Source organism: Tamandua tetradactyla, chromosome 4 (genome assembly GCF_023851605.1).
Source record: "Tamandua tetradactyla isolate mTamTet1 chromosome 4, mTamTet1.pri, whole genome shotgun sequence".
NCBI lineage: Eukaryota > Metazoa > Chordata > Mammalia > Pilosa > Myrmecophagidae > Tamandua > Tamandua tetradactyla.
Genome location: NC_135330.1, coordinates 191624057 through 191646802, shown reverse-complemented (window position 1 = coordinate 191646802; position 22746 = coordinate 191624057). Strand labels below are relative to the sequence as shown.

General features: G+C 39.3%; 1 protein-coding gene across 6 annotated transcripts in view; it reads right to left on the bottom strand.

Annotated features, from left to right (window-relative positions):
- Nucleotides 1-11693: 11693 nt before the first annotated feature.
- CDK8 (cyclin dependent kinase 8) overlaps nucleotides 11694-22746 on the bottom strand; it is a 155845-nt gene continuing 144792 nt past the window's right edge. For 5 of the 6 annotated variants that reach the window (XM_077158890.1, XM_077158892.1, XM_077158894.1 and 2 more), the window contains 4 exons: nucleotides 17115-17212; nucleotides 16311-16389; nucleotides 16037-16195; nucleotides 11694-12972 (listed from right to left, as the gene is read on the bottom strand). In XM_077158890.1, coding sequence (XP_077015005.1) covers nucleotides 12847-12972; nucleotides 16037-16195; nucleotides 16311-16389; nucleotides 17115-17212 — 462 coding nt within the window. In that variant the 3' untranslated portion in view covers nucleotides 11694-12846. The remainder of the gene's footprint in view (nucleotides 12973-16036; nucleotides 16196-16310; nucleotides 16390-17114; nucleotides 17213-22746) is intronic. The other variant, XM_077158891.1, reaches the window with a different exon arrangement.

The window sequence follows — 22746 nt, the reverse complement described above, 5'->3', positions numbered from 1 at the left end:
ATCATGGGAAGCTTTTTAAGGAGGACTCAGAGGAGACAGGTCCCATTCCTGCTTTGGCTGGTGAGCCTCTCCTGTGGAGTTCATCCAGGCCATCCATCGGAGTCATCGGCTTCACAGCCTGCCCTGTGGATTTTGGACTCTGCGTTCCTACGGTCATGTGAGACACTTTCATAAATTTTGTATTTGCAAGTGTTCCCTGTTGATTCTGTTTCTCTAGAGAACCCTAACTAACACACCTTGTTCTTTGGCTTGTAGATGCATCACTCCAATCTCTGCCTCCATCATCACATGGCCTTCTCCCTTGTGTGTCTATGTCTGATCTCTCCTCACGAGGACACCAGTCATGTTGGATTAACAGACCACCCTATCCAGTTTGATCTCATGCTAACTAACACCATCTACAAAGACTCTATTTCCAAATAAGGTCACATTCTGAAGTACAGGGATTAGGACTTAAACATAACTCTTTGGGAGATACAATACGACCCGTCACAGTTGGGAGAGCAGTTATGAAGCCAAAATCTGAGCCCATGGCTTAAACTACACTTTGGGTGGCACCATGGTGGAAGGAGGCTTTCTTCATATGCCTAGTGAAAACTTTTAACAGTACATACTTATCCCATAGATAGCAGCAGATCAGTGCCCTCTCCTGTCATGCTCTGGTGACCCTCAGGCTCCAGGGATTTGACACTAATCTCTGATAACACCTGTTCTGCCAAGAGAGGAGGGCTGGGTTGGAAGCAAAATGCTAAAACAGATACCACCCTGTGTGTGTCTTGTCAGGATACTGACTTAAACTAGCATCACCACTTTGTGTCTCCAGGGTTAACTGGTGTCAGACACTGTTCAGGACTGTGAATGAAGCTAATCCCAAATACTTTCCAATTCCTCAGGGTATGGGAAATCCATTCTGCCTGCTGAAGCAATGTACTTTGCACTCTGCCCCCAAAGTTGATGCTGTTTGGGAATACACAAAGCCAAGATTTCAGAGTCTTTTAAATATGACTGACAGAGATCCTTTTAGGTTTTTGGACTATTCCCCTAGATAGAAACTTCATTCCTGGAGTTGCCCAAATTCTCTATTCGTTTCTCAACTCCTTCCTTGGTCTTTGATCCTACCAGTCCTCCCATAGTAGCTGCTCTGGTGCCAGTTGGACCTGGATTTGAGAACTGACTTGGGCACTTTCTAGCTACAGACCCTAAGCAAACCTCTTGGCCTCTCTAAGTCTTCACTTTCTCTCCTGAAATATAGGAGGAGAGATATGATGATTAAATGAAATCATCTACACAAAGTGCTTGCAATACTTCCTGGCACAGAGGTGATTGCAAACCAGTGATAAACAAATGACAATTGAGAAATTTTTCCTCCTAATAGATAAAAAGAAATTGCCACCAGTCTTCCCACTGACCCAGGACCGGTTAGCATCAATACAGTAAGAAAATGTAATTAGAGATGTGGGCCATACATAATTAGCCTGAAACTTTCAAGTGTAAATTTGTCCATTCTATTTTGTATCAATACTTAGTGCATTACAACTTAATGAAGCAAGTTCAGATATATTTTCTTTGGTCTTCAAAATATCTTCTGAGTCAGTAGACAATATTATTATTCCTATTTTACAGATGAAGAAATTAGTTTTCAAAGGCCAAGCAGCATGCTTGCTGGAGAATCCCAACACAGAGCACCCATGGCAGGATTCAGGCTACAAGGGCAACTTTAAAATTTTTTTCTATCATTATATACTATTTTAAGAAACATAGCTTCTAGTTTCAAATTAGTTTTTTTTTTAATGTTTGGCATATACTGCAATATTTTATCCCAATAACAGCTCTGCGCATTAAGCATAGTAGATATTACCATGTCTGTTTTACACATGTGAAAATTGAGGCTGAGCGATTTACCAAGCTCACAGAGTTACACACATGACCTAATTCCTTTTAGTGGTAAAAAACTTTTTTTCCTGGCAAATTAAATGTGGGACAATAGAATGCATGTTGACCTAAGAGGGATTTAGGGGATGTATAATTCACCTCAGGACACACCAAAGAGAAGACAGATCAATAAAAAAAAAATTAAATTCTCTTGATAAAGGGTGTCCCCACAAAAGACATGTCCAAGTCCTAACCCTGATTAGAAATAATGTGAACTTATTTCTAAACAGGATCTTTGACAATGTGATTAGTTAAGTTGAAGTGAAACTGGATTAGGATAGATCCTAATTCAATATGGCTGGTGTCCTTATAAGCAGAGGAAATTTGGGCACTAGAGTGAGCGAGAGAGCCAGCCACATGATGGAGGCAGACATTGATTTATGACCACAAGCCAAGGAACACCATGGATTGCCAGCACCTACTATAAGCCAGGGGAGAGGCATAGAATGTACCCCCCCTTCAAGAGGCAGCCTGGTTCTGCCAGTATCTTGATTTTGGACTTCTAGTCTCTGTCTCAGAACCGTGGGATAAATTTCTGTTGTTTAAACCAACTAGGGTGTGATACTTTTTTGTGCAAGCCCCAGCAAACTAAGACAGCAAGGACACATGGACAGCAATTATCTACTGAGCGTGGTAGAAGGACAGAAAGTACTAGTAACTTAATATACTTCCCCCCAAAAGTGAGAGAGAATAATCATTTCATGACAATAAATCTGATGGTATGGCTGGACCAAGCATATTCATCAATGTTCTTATTACAAAACAAAAAAACAAAAGCAAAACAAAAATATCCAGTCAGTTCCATTTCTCTGGAGAAATGCTTTAATACAGCAGGGATGTAAGCTCTGCCTGGATCCAATAGCATAGACTTCCTTTCACCATAGCTGAGTTAGCTACTGCCACTAGCTCATATTTCAAGCTCAAGTAGAGACAGGAATTCTTTGACTGTTAAAATCCTCACTTCTGGCTTTAAGGCTTCCAACTCATTGGATGAAGAGACTTTTCTCATTGCTGGAGGCAATCTCCTTTGTTGATTGCAGATGCAATCAGCCGAAGATGCAATCAGCTGACTAATGATTCAAATCCATCTAATAAATTCCCTCTTAGTGAAAATCTGTCCAGAGCTTGCTTGACCAAAGAACTGGTCATCATAACCCAGTCAAGTTGACATCTGTACACTGACAATACCAGCCACTTCATTCCTGAGCCCATTATGCCTGTGATGGTAGAACTGAGTGGAGAAATGGACTCACATCCCTAGAATGAGTCAGTCTGTCCACTCTTGTTCAATGTCTTCTCTGTGGCAGATGCTCTCTGGTGGGAATTACCTGGAACAGATCTACATATTTTGTGCCCACTTCTATAGAACTATAGGTTCATTCATATCACCTGCCTCTTCTGAAGACTTTTAAAATTTTGGTCTTATTGTCCCGCTCCTCCGGGCCCCTGAGCCATTTGCCCCTGCCGAGGAATATGTGTCTAACCACACCTCACTCATTCCCCCTCCATGTAAAATGAATGACTGCATGTACTGCTTGCAGCACTACACACTCAGCAACCTCATGAATGGGGCTATAGTCTGACTGAGCATTTAGGGCTGGCATCCACACATCACATTGACTCATCTGTGAATCTCCTTAATTTGTTGGCTGAAAGACTTTCCCTATGAGGCTGCAGGTAAAAGTTGAGTGAGTGGTATTAATACCACGGAGGTAGATGCCTCATAAGTCTGGGCTACCTGTTTGTGTAACTTACCTGTGCCTTCTGGATCTGCTCAGGTCAATCCTGAATGAATCATTTCTACTATACAATGAATTGCTGCAGTACTTGCCTGATATTACGATGGTGGATCTGATAATACCCTGATCAAGACAGTTGCAAATGGGACCCATATCAATCTTTACTAAGGCCTATGATCTGCCAAGGGCTGCTTTTCCAATGGTTCTCTCCCGTCAAAATATCTTCTGAGTCAAACAGCATGGCTGTACCAGCTAGGTTCAACCAGAGAACCAGCAAGAGATAAATAGTAAGGGACTTGTTACAAGGAATTGGCTTGCATGATTGTGGGGCCTGGCCAGGAAAGTCTGAAATCCATCAGACAGTCTGACAGGAAAGGCAGGGTGAAACTGCCAGGTCCAAGCTAAAGTTCACAGGCAGAACTTCTTTAGGAAAGGCTCAGTTCTCTTCTTAAGCTGTTTAAATGATTGAATCAGGCCCACTCACACTATTGAGGAGGATAATCTCCCTCATTTAAAGTCATCTGGTTATAGAGTTTATAACATCTACCAAATATCTTCATCTACAGCAACACCTAGATGAGTGATTGACTGAGGATTATAGCCTAACCAAGCTGACACACAAAACTGACCATCACAATGTGTTACTCAGAACACTAGGAGTCTGCGTTGTGACTCTCACAGATTCCACACATCTTTATCCATTACAGATACCTCCAACTTCATTGGATTTGCTTGGTCATATTCCCTGAGTGGTGGGGCAGTTTGCAATCTGACCTGACCCTACTGCAGATCCTTCCATTCCTCTAGGGTCCCCTTAAAACTGGCATGTGTCGGAGTTCTGTTTCCAAATCCAAAGGAGTCCACTGAGTAATCCACCTTCTCAGTGGTACACAGTACAAGGTACAACAACTTGTCCTTACCTTGGGAGGGAATGTCCTGGCCTGCCCCAAGACCATTGTAGTGCTTAAAGTTTCAGTGGTTAATAGTGCCTGAAATTTTCCAAGACTTATCTCCAACCTTTTGGAATGCATATATCATACTAGAACACCTAGAGACTTTGCTATTCAACTGTTCTGAAAAGCACACTTCATTGATGGAATATTCTGTGTGGATATTCTGTAGAATGACAAAAATATCAAGGGTGTCTGTGGGCTGTATTCTAACAAAAGCAGGAGAGTTCACGTGGTCTCAGAGTAAGACAGAGAATGTGTACTACTGTCCCTCTCATGCAAAAATGAACTGATTTTAGGGCAGACCATGGTGGCTCAGCAGGCAGACTTCTTGACTTCTTGCCTGCCATACCGGAGACCCAGGATCGATTCCTGGTGCCTGCCCATGTTTTAAAAAAGAAGTGGCTTTGGTCTTTCTTATTCATGAGGATTGAGAACAATGCATATGCCACATCAAAGGCCACACATGAAGTATCAGAGGCTTGTTGACATGTTTAGTAACAGCCTGAGCTTACTTGGTGAAGTAAGTAACCCACTTACTACCAGCAATGGGTTCCTCATGGCCAACTGCTTGCAAGGACTCATTTAAGTACAGAGTTCTTTAGCCTGGATTCCACCTTGCCCCAAAGCAGAAGTTGAGATAAAGGCCTGGGTGCAGGTAGATTAGGGAGTAGTAGTGTCGGGTAAGAGAGAGAAACAAGGAAGGAAAGGCAATAAAGGACGGGTGATTGAATTAGCTACCACTGTGGGTGGGTGCTCCATTTTGTTAGAACCTTTTGAAAAGCCTCATAAAAGGCATCTCCAACCCCCTCTGCTCAGGGAATGACAGAGGAAAGTGTCCACCCACTGACTCTTTTAATCCCTTGGTCAAGAGTAACCCCATGGGCATTAACTCCTTCTCGCAACAGTATGTGCGTGCTTTCCTGAGTTCCAAGTGAATCCCTATAGGCCTTCCCTATGGAAGCATCAGAAAGGACACCTGATTGACAAGGCAACCCCCTGTCTGGAAAAGCCACAATGGCGGTAGCAGGAGTGAAAAGTAGGGCCAAGAGGACTGTAATGGGCACAGCAAGGAGTCCATTATAACTTCATATAGTGAATGTCTCTGGTTGATACTAAATCAGAGAAATTGTTAGTTGTCTATTTTAGCCTACATATAGCATATTTTGCATGAAGGAAGCAACTCACCGGGAAAAAGAAATCACTGCCTAGGGCCAATTAAGCCAGCTTTAGTTATTAAAACTTTGATCACTTTGGAATGTGCGTTCATCAGGCACTATCCATAACTAGTCGAATGCAAATTCTTTTTGCACCAGTAATATAAATGGGAAAGTATATATAAGAAATCCCTTGATTTGTAAACTAAACAGACCTCACGATCTTACCAACTTCATCTCTTTTTGCCTAGGGCAAGTTTTGTAGTCTGGCCAGAATAGCTACTTTGCTCTTGTATGACCAGCCCAGCCCTATTCCTTCCTCAGGGTTTGGTAGCTGAGGACTTGGGTTCAAATCTGCCTTTACCACCTTGACTGAATCGGAGCAGAGTGTGACCTCCTTAAACTTCATTTTTCTCCTGTGTAAAATGGGGGAAATAATACTTAAGTCTCAGAGTTTTGGGGAGGAATAATAGATGAAAAATGCTAAGCCCAGAGCTTGGCACATGGTAGATAATAAGTGTCACTTCAGTTGAGATAATGAAGTTTATGATGGAAACATAAATAGTGATTCGTAGTTTACTTTACACAGTGCTTTCCAGTAATTCTGAGACTCAGCAAGCACCTCAGTTATTATGATTCTTATTTTACAGGAGCATGGAAAAGTTGAATGATGTGATGAGGACTTACAGTGAGGAAGTGGCAGGCCCAAGATGTTTAAGTTTTCTGATCACAAATCCTATGGCCTCTTTGACACTCCAGGCCAATTCCCACCTCTGTGGGAAACCTTCCCCACTATGCCGCTTTCTCTTTTCAAAGGAGAAACAGTTCTGGGTTCTCAACTTTCATTTTAGTGCTTGATCAAATGATGGTGTCTATCGTTATACATTTCCTACATGTGCATCCTGACTTCTCGACTAAGTTAAGTTCCTTGAGTGTTTGAGGAGAGGAATTTGGTTTGTTTCAGTTCTGTTTGGCCACAAGTCCTAACAAACTACTGAACTCATACCAAATGTTCAATAAATTATCTAGTGAATTTAATTCTATTACTCCCTCAAAGAACATTCAGGTTATGAGAAAATTCATAGCAGCCTCTCTGAGTGAGATAAATATTGCAAGGTGTATTAATTATTCAGGAGCCACCACCTTCTGTAGAATTTAAAAAGAAAAGGTTAAAGGTCTATCACTAGATTCAGAGGTACCCTTAAATATTCATCCTTGAGTTTATCATTGTTCTGGCTCTCACACTCATGAACATGCCCTAGGTTTATTCACAATGAGATGCTAGAAAATGTTTGGTCATGAGGTAAACCAGAAAGCTTACGTTACCTTAATTCTTAAGAAAAAATGATATTTATCTAGAGAGCTTAATGATAGCTTACACTTAATGCTCATAAGCCAGACACGTGCTAAGTGCTTTACACGTTCGATTCTTAACAAATCAACTTTATTGAGCTATAATTTACAAACAATACAAATCACCAAATTTAAGTGTCCATTTTGATGAGTTTTGAAAATGTGTACATCCATGTCACCATCACTGCAATCAAGATTCTATTGCTCATGAACTTTACTGCTGATAAATATGTACCACTGTGTGGATACTCCACAGCTGACTTATCTATTCATCCACTGATATGCACTTGGGTTATTTCCAGTTTGGGGCTACCACGAAGAAAGGAGCTATGAACATGCATGTACAAGCCTTTGTGTGGACAGATGTCTTCCCCTCTGTTGGGTCAATACCCAAGCACACCACCGCAGGGTCATGGAGTAAGGACATGTTTATCTCCATAAGGAACTGACAAACCCAAATTGACAAAACACAACAAACATCTTACATTCCCACCAGCAATTTATGAGGGTTCCAGTTGCTCATCCTTGCAAACACTAGATTCTTCTGGTCTTTTTTTCCTTGCATTTTTAAAAATTAGGGTATAATTTACAAATAGTAAAATTTATCCTATTCAGAGAACTGGTCTGCAAGTCTTGACAAATACACACATTTGTGTAACCACCACAAATATCAAGATTTAGAACAGTTTCATCACTCCTAAAATTCCTCCATACCTTTTGCAGTCAGCTCCTCTCACCCCTGCTTCTGACATCCACTGATCTGTTTTCTGTCCTTATAATTTTTTTCAGAATCATATATAAATAGAATGATACAAATGTAGTCTTCTGACTTGTTTCATGTAGCATAATGAATTGAGGATCACTCGCGTTGTTATTTATATCAGTAATTACTTCCTTTTTTATTATTGAGTAGTATATCACTGTATGGAAAATCACCAATTATCCATTTACTAATAGATGGACAGAGTTTCTAGCTTTTGACTATTACAAATAAGGCCACTATAACCATTGTGCAGAGGTTTTCGTGTGAACACCAGCTTGATTTCACTTGGGTAAACACTTGGGAGTGGGACTGCTGAGTCATATGGTAAAGGTATGTTTAGCTTTATAAGAAACTGCCAAACTTTTCTAAAGTGACTGTACTATATTGCATTCCCATCAGCAAAGTGAGCATTCCAGTTACTCCACATTCTTGTTGGCCCTTTGTACTAATTTTTAAATTTATACATGATGGTGATGATTCAGTCCAGTTCTCTTTTAAGCTCTATGGACATTGGTGTTGGATGCCTACCATATTCCAAGCACCATATTGAGGCCATGAGGGGTGCAATGGGGAGTAATGCAAAGTCCCTGCTCTCACAGGGAAGATAACAATAAACGGAATCACAAACAAAGAAATGCATAGGTACTAGGTAGCAACCACTGCTAAGAAGAGAAATAAAGCAAGAGAAGTAGAAAAATTGTGATTGGAAGGAAGGGACATCTAATTTAGATTGGGGTCAGGGAAGGCCTTTCCAAGGGGGTGGCAACTGAGCAGATCTGAAGGAACTGAGAGAGTGAGTCAGGCAAACTCCAGGGCCAGGGAATTCCAGGCAGAAGGCACAAGTAAAAAGCCTTGAGATAGGAATGCACTTGACATTTTCAAGGGAACTGGAATAGCCACAAAAGGGAGAGAGTGGTAGGAAGCAAAGCTGGAGTGGTAACTAACACACTGGGATGTTGAGACGGTGTCTTTATTCTGTGTGGTGAGAAACCACTGAAGGATTAAGAGCATGGGCGTGACCGTTTCTGATTTATTCTTTAAAAGGATAACTAGCGTTTGGGTGGAAAACAGATTTACAGAATGGTGTGTATGGAAGGAGCTTGACCAGGTAGGAAGCTAAATGAGGTTAGGAGATAATGGTGGCTAGGCTAAATGTTGCTAGAGGAAGTGCTTGGATTCAGGGTGTATTTTGAAGGCACTACTGCCAGGATTTGCTGATGAATTCATATGGGTCCGAAATAGAGTCAAGGATGACTTGACTTTTTTTGCCTAAGCAGTTGAATAATGTATGGTATAGATATGGCATCCTTCAGAGATAGAGAACACCAGGGGATGGATTTGCTGGGGGAGGGTGGTTTAAACATACTCTTTTGGATATGTTAAGTTTGAGATGCTTATTTGACATCCAAATAGTCATTTATTCATTCAGTAACTATTAATGAGTACTTACTATGTGTGAGTCTCTCATCTAGTTGCTGGAGCTATTGTAGTAATTAAGCAAAAGGCTGCCTTTATGGGGTTTTTCTTCTAGTGGGGGGAGGAAAAACAAGTAAATATGTCATATGTTATTGATGCTAAGTGCTGTGCAGGAAAATAAGGCAGGATAAAGGGGATCTACAATGCTGGGATGAAGAAGCAGAGGGTAGATTGTCATCTCATAGCTTAGAAAGTGGGAACCTCCCTAATGAGGGAGGAAGAGAGCGAGGGAGCCAAGGACATAGCTGGGAAAGTATCTGAGGCAGATGCAGATACAACAAGTATAAAAGTCTTTAGACAAAATGTGCTTGGTAGGTTAAAGGGACAGCAGAGAGGTCAGTGCAGCTGGAGTGAAGCAGAAGAGGAGAGTAATAGCAGATGGGATCAGGAAGAGATGGGATGACAGAACATGAAGGGACTTGTTGGGCACAGCAAGGACTGAGAAAGAAACATTGGGAAGATTTGAGCAGAGAAATGACATGACCTACATTTTAAAAGGCTCGCTCAGGCCGATGCGTTGAGAAGACTAAAAGGACAGAATGGAAGCAGGCAGGTAGTTATTGTAACAGACTAGGAAGAGGTGACAGTGGCTTGGAGTAGGGTGGTGCAGTAAAGGTGGTGAGAAGTTAGACTCAGAATAGATTTCAAAGGGAAAGCTGACAGGACTTGCATGTGGAATGGATGTACAATGTGAGAGAGGGGGATACTAAGGTTTCTCCTTTGCCTGGATAACAGAAAGGTAAGGTTTTCCATTCCCTGAGAAGGTCAAGTCTGTGGAAAGAGCAGGTTGGAGGGTGGTTTGGTTTAAGTTGAGATGTTGAGCCTAATTGAATCAGATGTGCTAGTCCAAAGTTCAAGGGATAACTAAGTTTAGATTGGAATCATCAGCATATCAAAGTCCTGAAACTGGGTGAGAGCACTTAGGGAGCAAATATAGATAAAGAGGGGAGGTCTGAGGCCAATATGACACCTGCTTTCAGGAACCCTCCATTTTGCTGGGAAGAGACATACAATAATCAAATATAAAAAGGTAGGTGAGATGTGCTTTGTGTAAAGATAAAAAAAGCAGGGGGATGGGACAGAAGATGGTGGCTACTGTGTGCCTGTAATCATCACAAAGTCCTCTGATATGTCAGTCTGCAGCTCAAGGGAGAAAACAGGCTTGATATGTAAATCTGATGGTCAGTAACTCGTTATAAGCCAAAAGACAAGACAGCATCACTTAGGGAATGGGGTAAATAAAGAAATAAAGAAATCTGAGAACTAAGCCCCAGGGTACATCAAAGCTTAAGAGGAGAACTTGTTAAGGTGGGCTCTGTCGTTAAAATTCAAGTAGAAAGGTTGTCATTTGAACAGCCTTCCTCCTAAGCCTACTTTTGTTACTGTCTACTCAACTTTTAGATGGTCTACCAGCAGACAGCTTGGAGGTGAGTAACCCTAAAGATTTTTTTTTAACATGTATTTTTTAGACTACCTGCATCAGAATCAAATGGAGGGCTTGTTAAAAATGAAAATTACATGCTCCCCCACAATCTTACTGAACCAACTTCTGGGACTAGACCCTGAGAAAATACATTAAAAAAAACACTCTAGTTGATTCTCATATCCACTAAAGTCAGGAAAAAAGCTGGGAGAAAAATTTGAAGACAATTACAGTGGAAGGGAAATGAGACCAAGTGGGGTATAAAACCGAGAGAAGGCAAATTGTGGAGGACATTAACTTAATTGTGTGGTCAAATGGAGGTTTTAAGGGCTTTTTAGTATATGAGTTCCATAATCAGATCTATGCCTTGTGCAAATGAACAGCAGTGGGGAGACAAAATGGAAACATGAATTCAGCTTCTAAAAGTTATCTTTATTTATGGTAAGGCCTAACAATACTGAGATTCCTTGGTTTTTAAAAATGTTTTAGAATGTTCTTATATGAATTAGTTGAGTTTTTATGGAATAAATCATGTTAGATGTTTTGTATCTTCTGTGCTTTGTGTTGCAAGGGTGGGGGGTGATAATTATTTGGGATAAAACAGTCAAAGAGTTCTAAGTATAATACAGAAGTAGAAATTATTTCAGAAACTGAAGGCTCATAATCAGCTCTTTCAATTAGAAAGGTATCTGTATTTCATATCTTACATTACAGCATTAAGTGAAATAGAGAAAAGAATCTGTAAGTCATAAGCCATTATTGCAAACCATGTTATGGAGGCAGAATATGTAGATATTATTAAAAACAACTGAAAAGATTTATCCAGAGGCAATTTGTTAAGAGCATTTTAAAAGTAAAGAAAGATCCTTTGAGGATATAAAAAATAGAGCTGACTCTACATTTTGATTTATGAAAAATAAATTTATTACATAACACCTTGTTTTTAACAATGTTCAATTTTTTTTATTCAGAATACTTGTGTCATTCATGTAAAATAGTTTGATACAGTACATTGTATGTTATAGGTTTTTTTTTTCCTCAAAAATTCTAAGGCTCTCCTACTCCTTCTCCTTTGCTGAAGTAAGGGCACCCTAAACAACGTGCGAACAGGTTTTAAAAAAGAAAATTAGCTGAATGAAATTTTAATAGCACTACACCAACCAGCTTTAAAATCAGGACAAAATATCTGAATTGGATGCCGCACCTTTTTAAGGAAGTTATCATTCATGCTTTTTTCATCTTAAAGCATGCTCACAAATCAGCAACACCAACAGGAAAAATAAAACACTGTCTATGACAATCATTTTAGTTTGTTTGCGGAACCAAACAGGTTTATATCAATGACAACATAATTACTATCAAATAGCAGCTTTAATACCAGTCAAGTCATAGATTGAAAATAAAAACAAACTAATAAGTTGGAAATTAATCTTTGGGAGTTCTGAAACCTTTCTGGAAAAACTATGTGGCTTTTTGTACTTTCAAAAAAATCCAGGCAATTTTCTTGGTCAAAAAACACTGATTAATGTGAAAAATGAATCAACCCACTGATAAGACACTAAAAAGAAAGGTGTACCAAAATAATCTCATTTTGAGTCTTGGTTATTTTGTTGAGTTAATGTATACTGTAATTTTCAAGTACCAGTTAAGCATTTTTGTGTGTGTATGATTGGTCAGATAATGTTGTTACACTGAAAGAATTCACCACATACAATGACAACTGCTTGCCCCTAGCACATTTCACAGCTTCAACTGCTACAGACTGTCACTGAAAAAAATGCATTGGTCAGTCTGAACCACGTCAAGTAAACTATGGAAGTAGCATATCCACAACACAAACTGTGCTAGCACTTTCTTTTCAAGTCTAATCCAAAATTAGGTACAACTTGGAAGCCACTACCCCAATCTGTGAAAAGTGGTGGAACTTGGCTACTGGACATTCTGAACATGTGGTTGTACAGTACATTCTCAGGGTGTGCCAGGTTCCTGCAGCGAGCTGCACAGCCAGGCCTGCAGCGTTAGCAACAGTGCATTGACATTCTTCCGACGCAGCTCAGTACCGATGTGTCTGATGTGAGTACTGTGGAGGCTGCTGGGAGGTAGTTGAATATCCCATGCTGCTCTGTGGCTGTGATGTGCTTGGTCCAGGGTTGGGATAGGCAGCATGTGGATTGGAACGCTGAAAAGGAGACCAAGGGAGAGATGAGATCCAGGTGCTGGTATGAGTTGGTTAGTTCTGTACCAGGCCAGCAAGACTTAGGCATGTTTGAAGTGTCATTATGTTTCAAGGTAAAAAGAATCTAAAAGTTCGTGCTATATACTAGTTTTAGAATGAAAATGATGAAACATCCCAAAACTTTTAGTTTCAACTTTTCTTTACAAAAGTCATAATATTGCCAGTAAACAATAGTAAGCCGAGTCTTATTATGCTGTGCAAATACATTTTTTTCCTATAACAGTAATACCTTGTGGTAGTCTGGAGTTGTATTACCTGAGAAAAACATGTTCTTAAACTTAATCCATTCCTGTGGGTGTGACCCCATTGGTGAGGTTATATCATTTAAGGTGTGGCTCAACCCAATCAGGGTAGGTCTTAATCCCAATCAGGATAGGCCTTAATTCCTTAATGGAATCTTTTATAAGCAGAATGAAATTCAGAGAGAAAAAAGCCAGGGGAAACAATAAGCTGAAGGTCAAAAGAACACGGAAGAGAAGGGAAAGTCCAGGAGAGGCCACCATATGACAGAAGAGTCCAGGACCAAGGATCACCGGCAACCAGCCCCAGAACGTCAGTCTTTAGGAAGAAAGCATCAACTTGATGAAGCCTTGATTCGGACTTTTTCCTAGTCTCAAAACCATGAGTTAATACATTCCCATTGTCTAGGTCAACCCATTCGATGGTATTTGTTGAGTAGCCGAGGAAAACTACAACATACCCTTTTTATGCTGTTTTGTATCTAGTCAATAAATATTTACTTGAGATGTTTAAACATGAACTTAATGTACACATTAAGAAATTTAAAGCTAATTTGTATGCTAGTTTCTTCAATAGAATTCCTTCCCCCACATATATGACTAAAGGATAAAAATGGAATATGACAAGAAAAGGCCTCACAGAATTGATTTCCTTGGCATCAACACATTTCTATGCTCTTAAACTACTGAATCTTATTTTCTGCTGCAAGTTATATACAAAAAAAATAAAAATATAATCACTGCAATGTAAGAACAGTGGTATTTTCAATTCTAAAAATGGCAGAAGGGGAAAGAAAGTACAGTAATAGAGTCATAAGGATGCTACCACCTTAACGTGCCAGCATTCTTGAGCCAAACAGCTCTCTTCGTATCCAGACAGGAAGAAATAGATGCTGGAACAATTATCACCTCCCAAAGAGATCTGTCTCTGATTTCTTTGTTTAGCTTACTGCAAGAGAATTACTACTCAAGCAGACAATTGGTTTCCATGGCATGGTGGGCAGGACCTGTCTTTAACTGAAGCAGAGTTAATACATAATTGTTGAAGTACAGTAGCAGGTCCTGGGACTCTTATTAGTTTAAATAAGATCTCTTTTTCCTCTTAAATAACTCTAATTGGTCAAGTTTCCAATATCTTTCCTACAGTGAAATTCAATTGAGTTGGGAATATGTGCACAACATTCAAAATATGTCTTTCCACAAAGAACTGATGATGACCTTTGAAAGGATCCACGCATAGGCAATGAAGCAGCCTTTGTAGTCAAGACAGATCTCACTTCGAGTCTGGGACCCCCAGTGGCTTACGAGGTGACCATACATAAGTCATTTAACCTTTATGAGTTTCAGTTTCCTATCTGAAATGGCAATGATACTATTTTCCTCAGAGGCTTATCATGAAGATCAAAGGAAATGTGTTTTATACTTAGGATAGTAGCTAGCACATAGTAAACACTCAACAAATAGTAGCTGTCATTATAGTCATCACCCACACAACCACCACGTAGAAGTATTTACTGTGTACTATGAATGCTACTAAGAATTTTAATAATGACAATGATAATAAAGATGGTAACAGTAATTGGTATCATTTATTAAGTTCTTATGTGAGGCAAATCAATGTGCCTTAGCATGATAATCTCATTTAAATCATCATACAACCTCATGTTTATCATTAATCATTATCCATCACTTACAAATAAGTATACTGAGACCATTTGAATTAGGATACACAGAAATAAGTGACTGGACTGGGATATAAAAGCCTGTGTTCTTAATCATTGTGTTACTTTGTTATTTCAAAATAACAGATACCATTTAATGAGCTCTTGGTATGTGGTAGTTAGATTCAGTTGTCATCTTGGCCAGGTGAAAGCACCTAGTTCTGTTGCTATGGCCATGAGCCAATGGTACGTGAACCTCATCTGCTGCTCATTACATCTGCAATTGGCTAGGAGGCGTGCCTGCTGCAATGAATGACGTTTGACTTAATTGGCTGGTGCTTAAATGAGAGAGCGCAACATAGCACAGTCCAAGCAGCTCAGCATACCTCATCTCAGCACTCAGAGCTCAGCCCAGGCCTCTGGAGATGCAGAAGGAATCACCCCAGGGAAAGCTGCTGGAACCCAGAGGCCTGGAGAGAAGGCCAGCAGAGACCATCCTGTGCCTTTCCACGTAAGAAAGAACCTCAGTGGAAAATTATCTGTTTCCTTTGAAGAACTAATAAAATAAATCCCCTTTTATTAAAAGCCAGTCCATCTCTGGTGTGTTGCATTCTGGCAGCTAGCAAACTAGAACATGGTATAACTAGTTGATTGCAAGATATGTCTAATTTGCAACAAATTCTAGTTTTTTTTTTTTTAAGGTACATGGTCTGGGAGTCGAATCTGGATCTCCAGCATGGAAGGCAAGCATTTTAACACTGAACCTCCCTTGCACCCGTCAAGTTAGGTTTTACATTCTCATTTTACAGATGGAATAATTTAAGCCAGAGATATTCTACTACCTGTGCAAGGTCACACAGTTAATAAATACCATAATCTATCATGGTAATTCTATCACTCCAAGTCTGTCTACTGAAAAGTCTAAATGCTGTGTATTGTACCACTGGCAGTATTTTCCAACACCAGTAACACTTATGTCTATACAATTACCCAAGCACATATAAGACCAGTATTTCTCTATTCCACCACATTTTTCAATGGGTCTCCTCCACGAGTCCATATGCAAATGACTGATGCAGCAATTCAATATAAAATGACTTGAAATACCTGATAGTCTGAGGTCATGATTAGTCCACCTGAGGTAGTGGTAGGAGGAACAACTCTCACTTTTTTCAACGGGGGTCCCTGCGTGTGACTGTTGTCTTGATTCCCTGGGTGACCAGTTCCATTAGTATGGTTATTGCCCTGCTGCTGCTGCTGGTTCTTCTCAATTGTTAAACAGAAAAATAAAGTTCAACTCAGAAGGAGAACAAAATACACCCAAACCAGAAAACATTATGGCAAATTTTAATGATAGTGAAGACCATACTTTAATACTTACTTTGTCTCCTTTGTCATCAGGTTCTTCTTCTGTTAAAAATTCTCGTTTTGGGTAAGGAATTTGACAACCTGCAAAAACGCTGATCATAAGGAAAAAAACAATGTTTTTGGTATACTTGAATCAATATTTCAAATGCTTCATTGAAGCTGTTTTCATTTTAATCTTTTAAGATAGACTTTGTCTTTATATTTGCAAATAATAAGCACCTTTCATGTGACCATGGCAAAATTATCTTTTCTTCTAAACAGTAACATTATAGCAGGCCATTTGAACATGTCTTCTATGGTATAAAAATAATCAATAATCATCTAATATGACTAAACTTTCTTCCTGTACCCCAGCATTACACTTTCATTAACTATAACCTAAACATAAATTCAAGCTAAACTGTGTGCCACTATTCTAAGATAAATTTTATGTTATGGTCCCTACTACAACAAAAGGTGATATGGGGAATTAAATTTATTTGGGAATGGCATTTGCCATTTTGGAACACAAAACTACAAATGAGGCAGGCAGCAATAGTCTGAGAGCAGCTCAGCATCCTTAATCAACCCTGTTGCTAAATAAATCATTAGAGCTGAAACTAATGGGATCGAAGCTTCATAAACAAGAAATGAACAGGAATGCCTTATAAATGTAAAACTCCTAGTTGACACTTCAGTCATCAGAGCTTATTTTCTGCTTATCATAAAGATTTCCTCAGGTACTATATAAGAGGGGTGGCAACCAGAAGTTGACAACAAAAGAATGTAAGCTCTAAAAAAATTTTTACTATGCCCATGAATTATACGTGTCACTTACTCTGATGTAGGAAGTGGGTCTTCTAAGAAATAGGGATCCTGCATAGCCTGTTCTGAGGTAATTCGCTTTATTGGGTCCATGGTAAGCAACTTCTGAAGCTGAAACCATAAGTCATAAAAATATTACTGCATTACTGTTCAAAGTCGACCTGTGGCACATATATAGAAGGTAATGTTTGTTGATGAATAACATCACTAGTTTGGAGGGTACTTATTCTTCAAAAGTAACAAAATACTTTAGTTTATTATTAAATTGAGTTTAATGTATCAAATTACATGATAGTCATTTTAAATTCATTATCTCACTTGATTCTCATACAAGCAATATAAGCATCTAAACATGTCTTCTAACTAACCAATGATTTTTCCTTTCATTATCTAAATGGTTTTATCCAATTTAGAACAGGACTAAAATTCCTATATTTTCTATTCTGGGAAAAAACTGTTGTATAATAAATAATATGCTAGTCACATAAGGCTATTTAGATTTAAATCAAATTAATTAAAACAATTAAATATTCTGGGCCAAGATGGCGGCTTAGCAATGTGCACGTTTTAGTTCATCCTCCAGAACAACTACTAAATAACCAGAAACAATACAGAATAGCTCCTGGGGCCACGTCAGTGACTGGACACACAGCGTACCCCAGTCTGGACCAGCTGGACCGGCTGCAAGCCCCCCCAGAACCGTGAGTTCCCCAAGCCGTGGCAACTGGCACCCCTCCCCCACAGGCTGCCTCCCAGAGTGGAAAGGAAAGAGACTTTACCAGCAGTAGGGGCTGAGCTCAACGAAATGCCAATTGTGAAATTAATTAACAAATTCTGACTACTAAAAATAGGCCCCCAGCTCAGGTGAACCTGGTCAAAGCGAAGGTCGCTCATTTTTGCCCCAGTGCCAAGGGGGCAGGGCTGACAGAAAAGAGAGAAAAAAAAAAAAAGGAAACAGAGGTTTTTGTGGCTGTTTCTACAAAGGCTTGACTGCCTTTGGATATAGTGGCAGGGCTTTTCAGACTGCAACTGCCCCAGGCATAGGCAGAAACTAGCTCATTTGAGGGCTTGTCTGGAGCCTGTGCCTTCCCCAAGGGAAGGGTGAAGCCCAACACAGGTGGAATCTCTCCCTCAAGGGATTCAGACACCAGGGCTTGGTAATTTGAAGCCATTAAAACCAGCCTACAACCTCTCCTCTGTCTCCACCATGCCCCCAGTGGGGAGAGTCTGCCAAAGTTAAAGGTACTGCATCACCTTACGCTGGTGGGACCTGCAGGCAGACAAGCACCACATACTGGGCAGGATAAGAAAAACAGAGCCCAGAGACTTCACAGGAAAGTCTTTCAATCTGCTGGGTCTCACCCTCAGGGAAAGCCGATGCAGGTGACTCTTTTCTCCTAATAGGAGGCCAGTTTGGTCTGGGAAAATCTGGCTGGGGTCTATAATACCTAAGTAGACCCTCCTAAGTATGGGGGAAAAAGGCACCATACAAGCAGGGCAAGAAACAAGAAAACAAGAACTGAAAAATTCTCCTCTGTTAAACAAAACTTAAGCTAGAGGTCCAGATAAAGCTGAACTGAATGTCAAAGAACAGACAGACAACAAATTCATCCAGCAAGAAAACCCTAGGTAAAAGAAGTGAAAGCCATCTCCACAATAAACTAATTAAGGTAATTAAATGCCTAGACACCAGGAAAAAATAACAAATCACACTACGAAAATTGAAGATATGGTCCAGTCAAAGGAACATACCAACAATTCAAATGAGATACAGGAGCTGAAACAATCAATTCAGTATATACAAACAGACATGGAAAACCTCATCAAAAACCAAATCAATGAATTGAGGGAGGATATAAAGAAGGCAAGGAATGAACAAAAAGAAGAAATGGAAAGTCTGAAAAAACAAATCACAGAACTTATGGGAATGAAAGACACAGTAGAAGAGATGAAAAAAACAATGGAAACCTACAATGGTAGATTTCAAGAGGCAAAACATAGGATTAGTGAACTGGAGAATGGAACATCTGAAATCTGACAAGAAAAAGAAAATATAGGGAAAAAAAATGGAAAAATATGAGCAGGGACTTAGGGAACTGAATAACAATATGAAGCGCAGGAATATACGTGTTATGGGTGTCCCAGAAGGAGAAGAGAAAGGAAAAGGAGGAGAAAAACTAATGGAGGAAAGTATCACTGAAAATTCCCCAACTGTTACGAAAGACTTAAAATTACAGATCCAAGAAGTGCAGCGTACCCCACATAGGATAGATCCAAATAGACATGCTCCAAGACATTTACTAATCAAAATGTCAGAGGTCAAAGAGAGAGAATCTTGAAAGCAGCAACAGAAAAGCAATCCATCACACGGAAGGGAAGCCCAATAAGACTATGCATAGATTTCTCAGCAGAAACCATGGAGGCGAGAAGACAGTGGGATGATATATTAAATTATTAAAAGAGAAAAACTGCCAACCAAGAATTCTATATCTAGCAAAACTGTCCTTCAAAAATGAGGGAGAAATTAAAACACTTTCAGACAAAAAATCACTGAGAGAATTTGTGAACAAGAGACCAGCTCTGCAAGAAATACCAAAGGGAGCACTAGAGACAGATATGAAAAGACAGAAGAGTGAGGTGTGGAGAAGAGTGTAAAAAGGAGGACTATGAGTAAAGGTAAAAAGAAGGAAAATTAGATATGACATATAAAATCCAAAAGGCAAAATGGTAGAAGAAAGTACTACCCGTGCAGTAATAACACTAAATATTAATGGATTAAACTCCCCAATCAAAAACATAGACTGGCAGAATGGATTAAAAAACAGGACCCATCTATATGCTGTCTCTACTCAAAGGACACGAGGCCAAGGACACAAACGGACATTTGCACACCAATGTTTATAGCAGCATTATTAACAATTACCAAGAGATGGAAACAGCCAAAATGTCCATCAACAGACAGGTGGCTAAACAAACTGTGGCATACACATACGATGGAATATTATGCAGCTGTAAGACAGAATAAAGTTATGAAGTATGTAACAACATGGATGGACCTTAAGGACATTATGCTGAGTGAGATTAGCCAAAAACAAAAGGACAAATACTATATAGTCTCACTGATATGAACTGACATTAGTGAATAAACTTGGAATATTTTGTTGGTAACAGAGACCATCAGGAGGTAGAAATAGGGTAAGATATTGGGTAATTGGAGCTGAAGGGATATAGACTGTGCAACAGGACTGAATATAAAAACTCAGAAATGGACAGCACAATACTACCTAACTGTAATACAACTATGTTAAAATACTGAATGAAGCTGAATGTGAGAATGATAGAGGAAGGAGGGCTGGGGGAATAAATGAATAATAGAGGAAGGAGGGCTGGGGGCATAAAGAAATCACAAAGAAAGATAGATGATAAAGATTGAGATGATATAATCTAGGAATGCCTAGAGTGTATAATGATAGTACTAAATGTATAAATTTAAAAAATGTTTTTGCATGACGAAGAACAAAGGAATGTCATTACTGCAGGGTGCTGAAAATAGATGGTAATTAATATTTTAAAATTTCAACTTATGTGTGAGACTAAAGCAAAAAATGTTTATTTGGTACAAAATTTGTATTTTGACTAGTGCATCTCCTAATATAACTTATGTAGATAGTTGGTTGGACAACATGGGTACATGGAACCTTGGGTAGGACATGAGATTTTGTTGGTTTGTCCAGAGTGATGCCCCGATGATTCCCAGAGTGATTTGAACAGTGACTGGAAAAGTATTTGCAAAGTCCCCTTCAGGGAATGGTGAGAATGGGGGAAAACTCAACCTCCTCAAGTTGAATTCTTGATATTCTTGCAAGCAGTGTGGACAACCAAAGCTATAGGCTAAGCCCCCAGTCTTGGGGTTTGTTCATATGAAACTTAACCCCACAAAGGATAGGTCAAGCCTACTTAAAATTAGGCCTAAGAGTCACCCACAAGAGAACCTCTTTTGTTGCTCAGATGTGGCCTCTCTCTCCAGGCAACACAACAAGCAAACTCACCACCCTCCCCCTGTCTACGTGGGACATGACTCCCAGGGATGTGGACCTTCTTGGCTATGTGGGACAGAGATCCTAGAATGAGCAGGGACTCAACATCAAGGGATTGAGAAAAACTCTAGAATGAGCTGAGCCCTAGCATCAAGGGATTGAGAAAACCTTCTCAACCAAAAGGGGGATGAGTGAAATGAGACAAAATAAAGTGTCAATGGCTGAGAGATCCCAAACAGAGTTAAGAGGTTATCCTGGAGGTTATTCTTACACATTAAGTAGATATCACCTTGTTATCCAAGATGTAATAGAGAGGCTGGAGGGAACTGCCTGAAAATGTAGAGCTGTGTTCCAGTAGCCATGTTTCTAGATGATGATTGTATAATGATAAAGCTTTCACAATGTGACTGTTTGGTTGTGACAACCTTGTGTCTGATGCTCTGTTTATCTACCTTGTCAACAGATGAGTAGAACATATGGAATAAAAATAAATAATAGGGGGAACAAATGTTAAAATAAATTTAGTTTGAAATGCTAGTGATCAATGAAAGGGAGGGGTAAGGGGTATGGTATATATGAATTTTTTTCTGTTGTCTTTTTATTTCTTTTTCTGAATTGATGCAAATGTTCTAAGAAATGATCATGATGATAAATAGGCAACTATCTGATGATATTGTGAATTACTGATTATATATGTAGAATGGAATGAGCATATCTTAAGAATGTTTGTGTCTCTTTCTTGTAATATTTTTTAATTAATAAAAAATAAAAAAATTTTTAAAAAAAGACTGAATTAAATAAAAAATTTGGTTTCCCAGTCATACTAGGTATATTTCAAGAGTTTAATAGCTATATGTGGCTACTGGCTACCCAACTGAAAGTGCAAACAGAGAACATTTCCATCATTGTAGAAAGTTCATTGTACTGTGCTGTACTAGTATAATTAAATAGTGATACAGAACTTGTCAAGCATAAAGTTGTGATTATAAACAGGGACTCTAGAGGAAGACTGCTTGGCTAAAGCCTAATTCCATATTTATTAGCTGAGTGACCTCGGACAAACTACTTAACCCTTTGTCACATGGAGATTAAAAACCTATTATCACAGGTTTGTTCTCAGGATTAAATGAGCTAATATCTGGAAAGTGCTTATGTGGTGCCTGACACAGAAAAGCACATGACTAAGCAATAGCTAATGCATTACTGTCACTACATATAGAAATCTCACATTGATGTGAAAATTCAGTAATTTTGATTAAAACAATTCATTTAAAGACTATATGAACTAGAATATTTGATTTTAATAAGCGATGTAAGCGATTACCTAATAGTAGTCTCTAAGCTTATAATCTTTTATTTAAAACAGTAGTTCTCAAACTTGAGCATGCATCAGAATTACCTGGAAGACTTGTTAAAACAGACTGCTTGGCCCACGCCCAGAGGTTCTAATTGGCATGTCTGGGCAGGAGCCCAGGAATCACAAGTCCCCAGATGATGTTAATGCTGCTGGACTGGGACCCCACACTTTATTAAAACCAATGAACACATTAAGACTTAAGGGGAGATAACATGGTGGGACACAAAATATTAGAAATGCAGATAAAAATC